General features: G+C 40.0%; 1 protein-coding gene across 1 annotated transcript in view; it reads right to left on the reverse strand.

Moving 5' to 3' along the window:
* Nucleotides 1-2,500, reverse strand: part of LOC121386064 (synaptogenesis protein syg-2-like) — a 16,502-nt gene extending 14,002 nt beyond the window's left edge. The window contains exon 1 of the mRNA XM_041516863.1: nucleotides 2,206-2,500. Within this exon, the coding sequence (XP_041372797.1) occupies nucleotides 2,206-2,500 (295 nt within the window). The remainder of the gene's footprint in view (nucleotides 1-2,205) is intronic.
* Between the last annotated feature and the right edge of the window lie 11,269 nt (nucleotides 2,501-13,769).

Below are 13,769 nucleotides of genomic sequence, written 5' to 3' on the forward strand. Positions count from 1 at the left end.
ATTTTTTATTCATTCACTTCCGCTGTCCTGGGCACATAACTCAGCTGTCTGTCCAGCACAGATTGTTAGTTGTTAGTGAAAGAGAAGAGGGTATAGATGTCTTACACTTACCCACCGAGTCGTTAAAGCTCGCTCTGGTTGGGAGCCGGTACTGGGCTGCGAACCCTGTATCTACCAGCCTTATGCCCGATGGCTTAACCACAACACAACCGAGACCTGTTTCACACGTACAAGACTAGTCGATTAGCAAACACAGACAAGAACGAAGTCACACACGAACGCACGCACGCGCGCGCACACACACACACACACACACACACACATAGTGAAACCCGACATATTATTTATTACTATTCATGCATATATATATATATATATATATATATATATATATATATATATATATATATACACACACACACACGCACACACACACACACACACACACACACCAACATACCAACATACATACATACATACATACTTACATACATAATAGCATAAACAACAAAATGATTGGGCACAAGTTTGCCAACTTACTGGGCCATCTCCTATATACATACAATATAATGGCGACAATTACTTAATTATAATATAATAGTAATGTACACATATAAAAACTGTATACAAATGTGTTTCAATAACAATAACATTGAGGAAAGTATGGCATTATGTACAACGTATGTTATATCAATGCATACATACACACATACATACATACATACATACATACATACGTGTAGCTCTGTGCGCGTCGTATGTGCATGTATGTTTCTAACATTTTCTACACAACAGTTTAAAATATTTCTAAATGTTTTCTAAAAAATAGAAAAAGTAGAAAAAGAGAAAGTCAACATTTATGAAAAATTATAAGACTCATACGAAATAATGGATCGCAGCCGATATCTACGTGGTGTCTGTGATAATGGGATTTCTTTCATTCATTTATGTATTATCGTGCTGCTATCAAATTAAAGGTCCAGGCGCGCTGTCCTGGGCACACAGCTCGGTCATCTGAGTTGTCTGTACAGACAGAGAGTTAGTGGTTAGTTTGTAATTAGTGATTAGTGGGAGAGAAGTCGGTGTAGTGGTCTTACACCTACCACATGAGTCGTTAAACTCGCTCTGAATGGGAGCCGGTGCCGGTATGCGAACCCAGTACCTACCGTCCTTAAGTCAGGTGGCTTAACCACAACACCACCGAGGCCGATGATACTTATTTTTACATGCTCGAGCTGTATTCCCATGAATGCGTACTGACCTACGGCTCCTAATTTTGATTATTTTCTTTATAAATATAGAAGTACTGAACACTCACCCAGAACGTGATTAACCGCGGCCATAGAAACTAATATGCATATGAACACAGCCATTATTAAACTAACTTGTACAAACGGGCTTTCTTCCGGGTACAGTGTGTGTAGATTTATGTAGGTGAACAATCAGCAAAATATCTAGGTCAAACGTATCTTCATGTACGGGGGTGATATGTAGTTCCACCACTGGTGTAACAAAAGTTTTGTTATATACTATGTTGTAGTTCTCTCTTATATCATCGGTTAACTGCGCATTCGTTTAAATAGTGTCTTGGTGTGCGACTGGTTACCCTGGTGGTCTGGGAGTGGGAACTGGGCGCAATTCGCTGCCCTATGATCCTGTCCCAAGGTATCAGAGACAATTTGTGGAGCCAAAAAGGATTTAATCCCCTGTGCCAGTGCGCTATTTTCGTTTAATCATTTATTACTTTAAATTAATTTATTTACCAACTTTGTCATAATATGGTGCTGTAATGATTAACTTGACCGACAATATAACTATTACATGTTGAAAGTTCATCCGAGTGCACTATTTTAATTAAAACAAACTGTACTTTACTTCTATTATTTCATTTCATTTCAACTTACACACCGTAGCTATCTGGGCTGTCTGTTCAGGACAGTGGGTTAGATGTTAATGGGAACGGGAACTCTAATAAGGTGCCCATATCCCGAAGGTTCAGGCACGCTCAGCCCGGATTTAATCTCTGACATCGCCAGTGACCGGGCAGGAAGTGGGGGGGGGGGGGGGGGGGGTCAGTCTGAGGTCTATTTGTCTATTTACAAGATGTTGTTGTCCATCTTTAGTCGGATGAAGGCCTGGTTGTAAGTTTCTTTCATCCTGCAGGTAACGCACACTTCCGTGGACTTTACTCTGCGAAAATTACACCATGGATGGCATATTCAACCTTCCCGTCGACCGGCGGTTGAAATCTGAAGTTGGGCCTGTTACTGAAGAGCTGTTTCCGGTCCGTGATGTTAGTCCGGTACATCTTGTGGTCGCTCGACTTCAGTTTGTCTGCATGGAGAGGCCATGAGCCATTCACTGGGGTGGCGGACTTAGGCGGTTGCGATTTCATTCTCGGCTGGGAGGTGCTTGCCGGAGTGACAGCCTTCCTTTTGTTAATAGCGCCTTGACTGGCCTGCGACACAACGGGGCCCACCTGTAAAAAATCGGTGACCATTCCGGAATCGTCCAAGTCGGAGTAGGTGGAGAGGGCCGTGGTGGCTTTTCGTGCATCGCTGTATCCAGAACCGCCACTGGCGCAATTGACAAGTCCGAGGTGGTTGGGGGCGGGGCCTCTTCCTTCCTCTTCTTTGTTGCAGGATCGGCGTTGGGCGGCGAAGCACAAGGAGCCGCCACCGGTTGTTTAGCCACCGGTTTTGCCTCCACCCTCCTGTAGGGGCGTAGGCTGGGGGGGGGGGGGTTCGGGGTTCGGAAGCTGAAGCAAATGGTCCGCTTTCAGAACTAAAACATACAGGTTTATACATATGGAGTTTCTGGTGGTGCAAAAACAAACTAGAAAAAGGTCCACTTGGTTCATATACGAACCCCCCAGGTCCAGATCACGCTACGCCCCTGAGTTCCCACTTCAAAGCTGGCTGCCATGAAATAATCACAGTCAAACAACAGACTACATGCGCGGGAAAAAATTCCGGACAACCAAACTGGAAGAAAACTGTGATCTGTGGCCTTCTGTATTCGATCGCCATACACCAAGGTTACGGTTGGCCGTGACCCGATGTACTCGACAGAACAGAACTTTATTTCACTCAAAGCCACCATCCAGAGAATATTCTAACAAACTCCCGTAATTGTCGATTAATCTCCCCCCCCCCCCCCTCCCCCCAGATGGGTGAAGTTGGAAATCAACGGAGCACGATCACACGTCATGCTTCAACGAAGACATAACTGAGAGTGTGTTGTTAATTGTTAGTGATTAGACGGTTAAAATCGCTGTCTGCCGTCAGAGATAACTCTGTAACGAAAACAATGGGATTTGTGCCTACCTCCAAGTAAGGTCACTTGATACAGATTCCCACTCTAATACAAATATAATCTTATGTTTGGTATCAAAATCCACAGCATTGATCATTTTCCAGTCCGCTGATCAGTGTAAAGGAAATTAACGTAAATCATACGTTCAATACAATATAAAATAAAACGTGTTGAGACGGTCGTTAAATAAAACATTTCTTCTTCTCCTTCCTCTGTCCCTTATGGATGCTCACTCTACTAGTATTTGACTTAGAGCTATAAAATGGGATGAATAATGTTTTCCATAGGTTTTGTCGTTTGTTTGCTTTTCTATTTGGTTTTGTTTTGGGGTTGGAATTTCTTTCTTTTTTTCTTTTCTTTTTTTGAGGATGGGGTCTGACAGTCAATCAAATTCACCCTTCTGACTAAAATAATGAGGTTTTAAAACCCGGAGTGACATTAGGGGTTAGGTAACAACAATTACCAACCAATCGTTGTTTCTCTGTCATTATTGATCTAAAGCCATCAAATTTGGTGCACCAACTTCCCATGGGATAAAAAATGTGTTCATCTATGTCATCCTGTCTGTCATTTTGTCTTTGTCTATCGGTCTTCCCTCTATCTTTCTCTCTTTTTGTTGTTGTTGTTGTTGTTTTGATGGGGGTTTTTTTTTTGTGGTTTTTTTTGTTGCGGGTTTCTTTTTCTTTCTTTTTTTTGTTGTTGTTGTTTTTTTTTTGTTTTTTTTTGGGGGGGTGTTAATAAGAATTTGCATTGAAAGCTACCTTTATACGAAATAAAAGCACGCCAGGGCACATTGTTTGATTAATCACTAGCTGTCAAAAATTTGGTAATTGTGACACAGTCTTCATAGTAAATCCGCAGCATTTTGCTATTAATCACAATTAATAGTGTATACGCTTTTCCCACCAGACAAGACATCACATACCACGGCATTTAATGTACCAGTCATAGAACATTGATTGTTAGAGGGAAACACATTTGGCACAGCCATACCTATATAGTAATTGCATTTGACATCACTAGCCATGTCGCCAGATGGGTCGCAGGGTTGATCGCACTCTCTGCACTCGGGGTTTTATCTCTGTCTCAACCAGTTATCCACGACTAGTACATCAAAGACGTGGGTTGTACTGTCTTGTTTATTAAAAAGTACACATATCGGTAGGAGTAGGTTATGAGTGGCTGCGGGTTTCCTCAATATCTTCTCTCGGCGAAGTGTTGAAATAACCGTATGTTATATATAATACGCCAAACAGCCGTAGTTTAAAAAACAAATAACAAATAATAAATAATGCATTTCCCGTGTTATACCAATAGAGAATACTTCATGCGTGGCCGTTAGATACCATTTATCTTACACGAGTTGTTTTCAAATGTATCTAACGAGCGAAAACGAGTTGGATACGTTTTTAAACAACTAGTTGTAAGATAAATGGTATCCAGCGGACACGAATGTATTATTCTATTTCTTACATATCCTCAAAAACCAAGTTTTAAGCCAATTTTAACGTCTTTTTCAACTAAAAGTTATTTACAGCCCTTGTGCTTGCAGCTAACTTATGCATCACAGACAAATGACTGTCAGATAAACTATACGTCACAGTGTAATCGATTTCGACCGTGCGGTTTTTTTTCCATTGGGTGGTCATCACCTATGAGCAGCTAGTCGTGTTATCTTGAAATTGTGTTAACAAACGTACATGTGTTAACTAGTATGTGTTACCAAAAATAACGAATGATGTTCTCACCAAGGGGTGTGTAAGAAAATGAAATAATAGGTTGATTTTCTTGCTTTCTTTTTCCTGTTTTTCTAAATTTACTTTCTGTTGCGGAAGGCGGAGTTTATTATTATTATTATTATTAGAGGCGTTAGTTTTGTGTTTTAGTTCCTTTGATTTTGTTTGGTTTTTTGTTCTGTTTGGGCGTGCTTCCGTGCGCTATTCGATTATTTATGCATTTGTTATATATACATTAATCAGTAAATATAATGCTATAACATATACAGTATTTTGGAATTTCAATAAAAAATATAAACATTATATTAGTTATACTGATTAGTCATACTCGTCCTTTAAATAATAATATGTCAGTCAGGGAAAATATCGTCTCGCAAAAATGTATGTCGCAGAGATAATTCTTTATGAAGCTTGTATCAGCGAGTAAATGTCTAGGGGAAGAAAGAAAATATTAAAGTAATACAATTATTTTACTTTTAAAAATTTCTGTCATCCCATGCCTACAGTAAGTGTGGTTGAACCAACGAAAAAGAAGCAGTTAAAATATATCAACCAACGAACTAAGACAGACCAATCACTATACAGTTCAATATACAAACATGTACCAAATGACCAGGGGACGACATGTCTCGGGTATAAAACGGTATAATTCTTGTATTTTAGTTAGGCGAAAATGTTTACATTAGCTAAGAATGTGGTGAGTTATTTTAACAGTTCGGTGGATATTTTATTCCAAGGCTAGTTTACGGCGATCATGTTGGGTTTTTTTGTTTTGTTTTGGTTTTTTGTTGTTGTTTTAATTCCTTGCACCTTTACCTCTTTAGCAGCACAATACACAACTGAATCGACCGTTCACAAGTGTTACCAGGCGGATCCACGTGTGTCACATGTTACATTCACAAACCAATGAATGAATGTTTCATGACATCCAAGCAAAACATACACATCGGCTATTGGGTGGAAAATAGCCAGCTAATATATAACGGTGGTTTGTTTTGTTTTTTGGAATGTAGGTTATTTTAACATACAAAAGCAACACTGAACAGCCTAAACATATCAATATCAAATTAATAAACTAGCTGGATTCACCTCCAGCCCTCAACTTATTAATACTGATATAAATAAGGTGATGGCTGGAGGTGATTCTAGCTAATAATAAACATAATTATATTATTACCTTTCTCAGAAACAACTGATGAGGCAAAGTATAAAAGTTAATTTAGCTATGTCCAATTTTGTAAGCAGACTGGGCAGCACTACTTCAACTATGAAGATAAAGGATTGTCGCCATCCCCTCATCCCGTTAAAAATCAAATTAATACCTAATTGCCCCCCCCCCCCCCCCCCACCACCACCACCACCACCTCCAACCACCCCTATCCCACTAATTGCGCCATTAATCTTGTGCGAATTTTGGTTTGTACGCACGCATATGGCAGGGTTCCTATAGGGGGTGAGAGGTGTATACATACAATACATATACACATGCATACATGCATGTGTCTATATAAGGATTCGATCTAGAGGTTGGATATCGGGCAACTCCCAAGTAAAATGTCATCTCTAAAACGCCTATAATCACTTTGTTGTCATATGATATAAGAAGTTAAAGTTTTGTTTTGTTTAACGACACCGCTAGAATACATTCATTAATCATAGGCTATAAGAAACCCGCGATATTTTTCCATTAGTAGCAAGTTATATATGCACTTCCCCACAGACAGGATAGCACATACCAAAGCCTTTGATATACCAGTGTGATGCATTGGCTGGAACGAGAAAAAGCCAGATGGGCCTACCGACGGGGATCGATCCTAGAGTGACCGCGCATCAAGCGAGCCCTACATACCGCCTCAGCGTTCAGAAGATGGCATTAACTGAGAACGGGCGGGGGGGGGGACAGTTATACATTCTGATTTTCTTTTGGAGGAAGTACATAATATTCATAGTTTGATGAGCCAGTGCCCCCTGGCCCCTCCCCATCAGTTCTGACGGCTCTCATGTACAACTATACGGACAACAGTCCCAACACGAGTACACTATACTAATTTTAGGAGAGAGAAGATAAGCATGTTAATGTTCCCTCTTTCTGTCCAGGCATGTCTATCCTGAGTATAACCACTGACACTGCAGGATGTCATGTCCTGATGGCTAGACCTCCAGCCCACCCCATTATTCTTTCTCCAAAGAGAGAGTTTGATCGTAACAGACTGAGCTATACGAGCGTAAGTCGTGTGCATGTATCTAGTCTACCAGATAATGTTGTTTTGTTATCTTTTGAATACTACAAAATTGTAGTAGTCAGCAAAGACTGGTGTAAGAGGTTCAGTAAAGGAATGCATGTTTAAAACCGGATCATACCCTGCGTAAACGTGCATTAGAAATATGTGGTGTATTGATTGCTTTTTTTTAACCATGCATCACTGCATTTCAAAATATGAAAACAAATGTATAACATGTGTGTCTATAACTGCTACATGCAGCGTTTTATATATTATACAGAATACTAGTCACCGCTCACCGAATAATGTAAATCACTAAATAGGGACCAAGCAGCTGCTCGTTTCAGATACAATGGGAAGCGTCTTTGACTAACCTAGTTCCGTATCAAAATGGTCGTCATATTTTATTAGTAATGCGGACATATTTCAAGCACAATAGTTCCTGGTATATTGTCACTAGTTCAAATTAAATTACATGGATTTACTCCACAGATGTAACGACGTTTTATGACATCAAACGCTGTCGCATTTTACCACCAATGGCAGGGATAGTAGCGGTAATTGTGGTATAAAAAGTTGGAATGAATGAATGTCGGCTATTGGGTGTCAAACTATGGTAATGAAAAGCTGGATGCATTTCGAACGTTGAGCCCCTGAGATACTATTACATGCTATAGGGTATATACCACCAAATTAAATTAGAGAGGACAATAGTAACATAATATTTTATATGTCTAAAACTACGACACGCAGCGTTTCGGTCAACATATCAACCAAGACTATAAATACTAGCAGCTTTTAAAATACCTGATTTCGAATTGTACACTAGGCAGCATATGAGCTACAATACACAAAGGTACTCGGGGTCTGAATTAGACTGGAATTAATTTAATGTGCACGTTCAGATCAGGTTATTGCAGCGCACTCCAGTCTTGGTAAACGTTTTGTCGCGGTTCAGTTATTTCGTACATGACAGCAGAGCTGGACAGGGAAATGAAGGGGGTCGCATATTCAAACCGGCAAGTACAAGGGAACACAGGCGGCTTGTCCGAAGACCAGATAAGCACACGGGGGATTTGAGTGTAGAGACATTTGTAATTGTCCCTTTAGGGAGTTGGGCCCAAAATGAAACATCGTGTGTAATAATGTCTTAAATTGGCGCATAATTTAGAACCATTCTATCTAGTATATACGGTTGGACTGGATTGGTATGGCTATTAATCGAGTCTTAGGTTACTTCGGGTGAATCTTTATTTATTTATTTATATGATGAAGGGACATTTCTATTTCTACAATAATAAAGCACAGAAACAAGTAATGGTTCATCATGACAAGACCATTCTTCAACATCTTTTGTAGTATTAAAATAGTGTATGGTAAGATCATGCTGTGTTGGTGATGCTATAGTACTGGTATAGCCAGTTATGCCCCCAACTGGATCACATTTCGTGTTTCCAGCGTTGCATAGTATAACCGTTTGTGGTGATCCACCATTTGGTCGGGTCCACCTGATTCCACCAATTACAGTGTCAGTTGTGTTGCAGGTTATCATTGTACTTTCTCCAGGTCTTCCGCCATTCATACAGCCGATATTTGTAGTTGCATAGGCTATAAAATTATGTCAAACAAAGTTAGACAATATCTCCAATCTCAACATTTGATTCCTAACTTTTAAAATTCCAGAGCACATGATGGGGCACAACTTTATCATGGAAATCTCTGAACCAAAACTTGTTAAATTGGGTACACCTATATATGTATATTTACAGAAAGGCCTGGCATGTTATCACATGTCATTGACTTATTTAATGGGCCAGGTAGACTACTATTGTAAATAGTATAACTATTATATGAACTACATGAACTACATGAACAGGTGACTGACAATTATACAGTTCTTAGCTTAAACCAGCTTTGTCAAAGTGGGAACAATTGTTACTATTTTGTTTGTTTGTTTGTTTGTTTTGATTAACGACACCACTAGAGCACATTGATGTATTAATCATCGGCTATTAGATGTCAAATATTTGGTTAATTTTGACATGTAGTGTTAAAAATGAAACCCGGTACCTTTTTCCATTACTAACAAGGGATCTTTTATTAAAAAAAAGAAAAATAGAAAGAAAAGAAATGATTTATTTAACGACGCACTTAAAACATTTTATTTACGGTTATATGACGTCGGACATATGGTTAAGGACCACACAGATATTGAGAGGAAGCCCGCTGTCGCCATTTCATGGTCTACTCTTTTCGATTAGCAGCAAGGGATCTTTTATATGCACCATATCACAGACAGGGTAGTACATACCACGGTCTTTGATATACCAGTCGTGGTGCACTGACTGGAACGAGAAATAGCCCAATGGGTCCACCGACGGGGATCGATCAGCAGACCAACCGCGCATCGAGCGAGCGCTGTACCACTGGGCTACGTCCCGTCCCTAGTTGTTACTAAGTACAGTTAATGATCTGAACAATATTACTATTACATTTTGTCGTTCTTATATCCCAGAGATAAAACAAAAATTTGAATTAGCAATTTCTAGAACTCACAGAGTGGGACAAAAAGGAGTGAGCACCCAAATTCATATTAGTAGACTTCGACCTAAGCTTCAAAACACCCACCCACCAAGAGACACGCTGGGCAGTTTAACATAGTATACTAATAGCAGAATTGGAATAAAATAAAAATAAAATGTTTCCGACGGTGTAGAAAGAAAAGGTATATTATTAAAAGAAATGTCAACTATGTTTTCCACCTTAGTTCCGTAGTATTAGACCAGGTGAATTAAACTTATTGATAAAGGGACTTTTCATCTTGCTCTTTATTACCTCGATACATCCGTGTACAAGAACTTCAGCCACGTAGAAGACATGCACGGGTGACTCAGACTTATAGAAATACGATATTATAGTTTCTATTTTCTATGGTTACAACATTATAGATACTATTTTTATATGGTTTTCGCCCTCAGATTTATCAGTTTTTGTTTCGGAACACATTATCAAACATTACTATTCCTTCATCTCTGTACGTTAAGAAAACATGGACACCGCCTTATGATTGAGACTAAGCCTTTAACTTACACTGTTGATGGAATAAACGTGACTATACCATCAATGTTTAGAAAACACTGTCACTTACACGGAAGTCTTTACTGAAAAATATCTTGATATGTATAAACACCTTGAGAATATAACTCAAAAACTTGATATTCCAGAGATAAAAATTGAACCTATTTTCAGACGGGCCCATCCTTAAACAGCTCAATTCTAACTGCTTTGCAAGATTCAGGACAACATATTTACAGTCAAGTAACCGCACCAATTAACAAAGCATCACTTCAGCTGGAGTAAAAACAGAAGCCTGTGATACGGCTTTACTGTACATGACTTGCCAACGTTTATATGTTATTCTGGACTAAACATATTGAATACAAACAGTGTCTCCCAGACATTTACTAGACTTTTGAATGTTGATAGACATAAATAAATACATAAATAAATAAATAATGTATATATTTATTTATTTATTTATGTCTATCAACATCCAAATGTTTTGGATTTTGGGTTTTTTAATTAACTGCTTTAAGTGGTCGTCTAGTGTAGTAAGATTTGTTTTGGGGTTTTTTCTAAACAAACTAAAGAATTATGACGGGAACAGATATCTATTGGAAATCTGAAGACATATGTTTTATCATACAACACATTTACCATGTACATCAGCCAAGACGAATGTGAAAGTTATCAAAGTTAATTACCAGCTATTGGATGTCAAACATTTGATAATTATGACACGTAGTCATCAGATGAAACCCGCTTCTTTTTTCGCAGCAAGATATATTTTATATGCATTTTCCCACAGACAGGAAAGCACATATAACGGTCTTTGCGGAAACCCGCTTTATTTTTATTAATGCAGCAAGGAATCTTGTATATGCACTTTCCCACAGACGGGAAGTAACATATCACCGCCTTTGGCCATTATTGGTGCACTGGTTGAAACGAGAGAAAAAAATAACCATTTTGAACGGATCCACTGAGGTGGTTCGATCCTGTGACGCAAGCACCTCTCGTGAGCACTCACCTGACTGAGTCAAATCCAGCCTCTGAACGTTGTCGGTGATCCAGACAGATTTGTATTCGTTGCAGCAAATGCTCCACAACTGGTGTAACAAAGGCCGTGATATGTACCATCCTCATTGTGGGATGGTGCATATAAAACATCCCTTCCTGCTAATCGAAAAGATTAGTCCAGGAAGTGGCGACAGCGGGTTTCCTCTATCAATATATTAGTGGTCCTTAACCATATGTTCGACGCCATATATCCGTAAATAAAAAATGTTTAGTGCGTTTAAATAAAACATTTCCTTATTTCCTTCCTAAATCACAATATTTAACAGTAAAGTTTTTTTGTTTTTTTACTTGCATTCTAAACAGGTTTTTAGTTTACACAAAACAATCAAAATAGTTTGCACATATTTAGCGAAAGATAAATGGATGAACGTAGGCCTGTGTCCTTTTTGCATGCATGATATTCATTTTGTTCTAACTTACAATTCGTAATTATATTTTGAGTGAATTCTTTGTCACTAGTCACTAATTTGGACTGTTGATTTTATAAAGAGAAAGGCACGAAACACTGACCTAGAATGTGCTTAACATCAAAGATAGAAAGTATTATGTACCGTAGAAGCGCCATTATTAAACATATTATGTATATGTGGCAATATCGTGTTTTATCTGTATATAATAGTATTTTATAATATTTGTAATCTTTCCTGTAACTAATTAAATTATTGTTATTTATAGGTAATCATTGTATGTTATGTTTTTAATGTTTACTATACCTAATTAATCCAATGTCTCTTTCAGGTAATTCTGATAGATAGATAACTATTTTACGTGCCCATATACCATTAGGGTTTCAAACACGCCCATCCAGAGTCCGACCTCCGATAGGATCGGTGGCCTGACTCGGGATGGGGAGGGGGGGGGGGGGGGGGGGGGGGGGGGGGGGGGGGGGGGGGGGGGGGGTAGAGTTGAAAGTGGGTTGAATTTTTAAAATAGCAATTAGTAAAAAAGTGAATAGAGTTAAAAATAAATAAATAAAAAGTTACAAGCCAAAATAAAAAAGAATTGACTGCTCGGCCGAATATTTATATAATTTGGAGCATTTTAGAAGGACAGTCCAAAAATAAATAAGAGAAAGAAGAGAGGATCGGACTATTTAATAATATTTATAAAAAAAGGGGTAATTTCGACATAAAATTTTCAACGAAGGTCTAAAAGTTTAAAGTCCGATCTATATATCCACGTGAGTGGCCTCGTTAAGGCCGTTTTGTTCTTGAGGAGGTTGCCGCCTACGGAGACGAGATGAACTGCTTGCCGTTGATGTGTGGCACAAGTTTCCTCCACCTGTGACCTAGCAAGGTTTTTGCTAGCTCGACGTAATGGACGCCGGCGATGATCATGATTACTCTGTGGACGGTGTTGTTGTCCATATCCCTGAAAAGGATTCCTTGTCTAAACAGACCCTCCCGGCGCGTCGCCACCACTAAGCAGAGCGTCCCGTCTCGTAAGTCCGTATCGTCGATGGCCACCTCACTGCCGTCAGGGAAGCGCTTGAAACTTCCCTCTTGGATACCTCCCAGCAGTGAGCCCACGTGTGGTGTATCACCAATCAAGTACTTAGAGTACTGGCTCTTGATCTTGCTGACAGCGAGACTCCATGCGGCAAAGTCCCTACCTCGGCTAGAGGCGGAAGGCCGTGCCCTGGCTGGCTGGTCACTTGGGGGAGTGACGGCATTCCGTTTCGAAACACCAACTTCCTTGTTCGTCTCAACGGAGTTCCCCATGGGTGGGGGTCTCGACGGAGTCGAACGTGAAGGTGCAGGAACGGGAGACGCCGGTCGTGGAGACTCGCACATGGCGATGTTCAGCTCCTCTCCTGGCGTCGACTCGTCAGACTTCGCTGACTGGGTTTCCTCGGCTGGCTTGGCTGGTTTGTCCGGTCGGGCGGGGGGCAACGACGCAGAAGGGACCGCCGCTGGGATCCCCCTTGTGTCGCCCCTGGCGCACGTTTTCTCTTCCTCGGTTTTCTTCCCTTCTTCTGTGGAGCAAGGTCGCCGTACACCAAAGTCATGGTTGCCCGTGACCCGGTGTACGCGACGCGATACTCTATCAGCGTCCCATACGAAGCAATTAATCCCCCCATGTGTGTGTGTAGGGGGGGGGGGGGGGGGGGGTAACATGAGAGAGCATGGAACAGCGTCCGTCTTCATCGCCAGCTCGAGTAGGAATGGGTAATTCTGAAAATGATAGTGCTCCTTTAATTTAATCATTTATTTTAATACAGCTTATTTATTCCAGGTGCTCTATTTCAGTCAGCATGTTAACTCGTAATACGTTGATTAAAAACACAAGCATGAATCTTGCAGAAGCACCTAACAATAGCAATTGCATTCTTGCGCTGCGTTTGTCCTTTGTTCTA

This window comes from Gigantopelta aegis, chromosome 12, assembly GCF_016097555.1.
Source record: "Gigantopelta aegis isolate Gae_Host chromosome 12, Gae_host_genome, whole genome shotgun sequence".
Taxonomy (NCBI): Eukaryota; Metazoa; Mollusca; class Gastropoda; order Neomphalida; family Peltospiridae; genus Gigantopelta; species Gigantopelta aegis.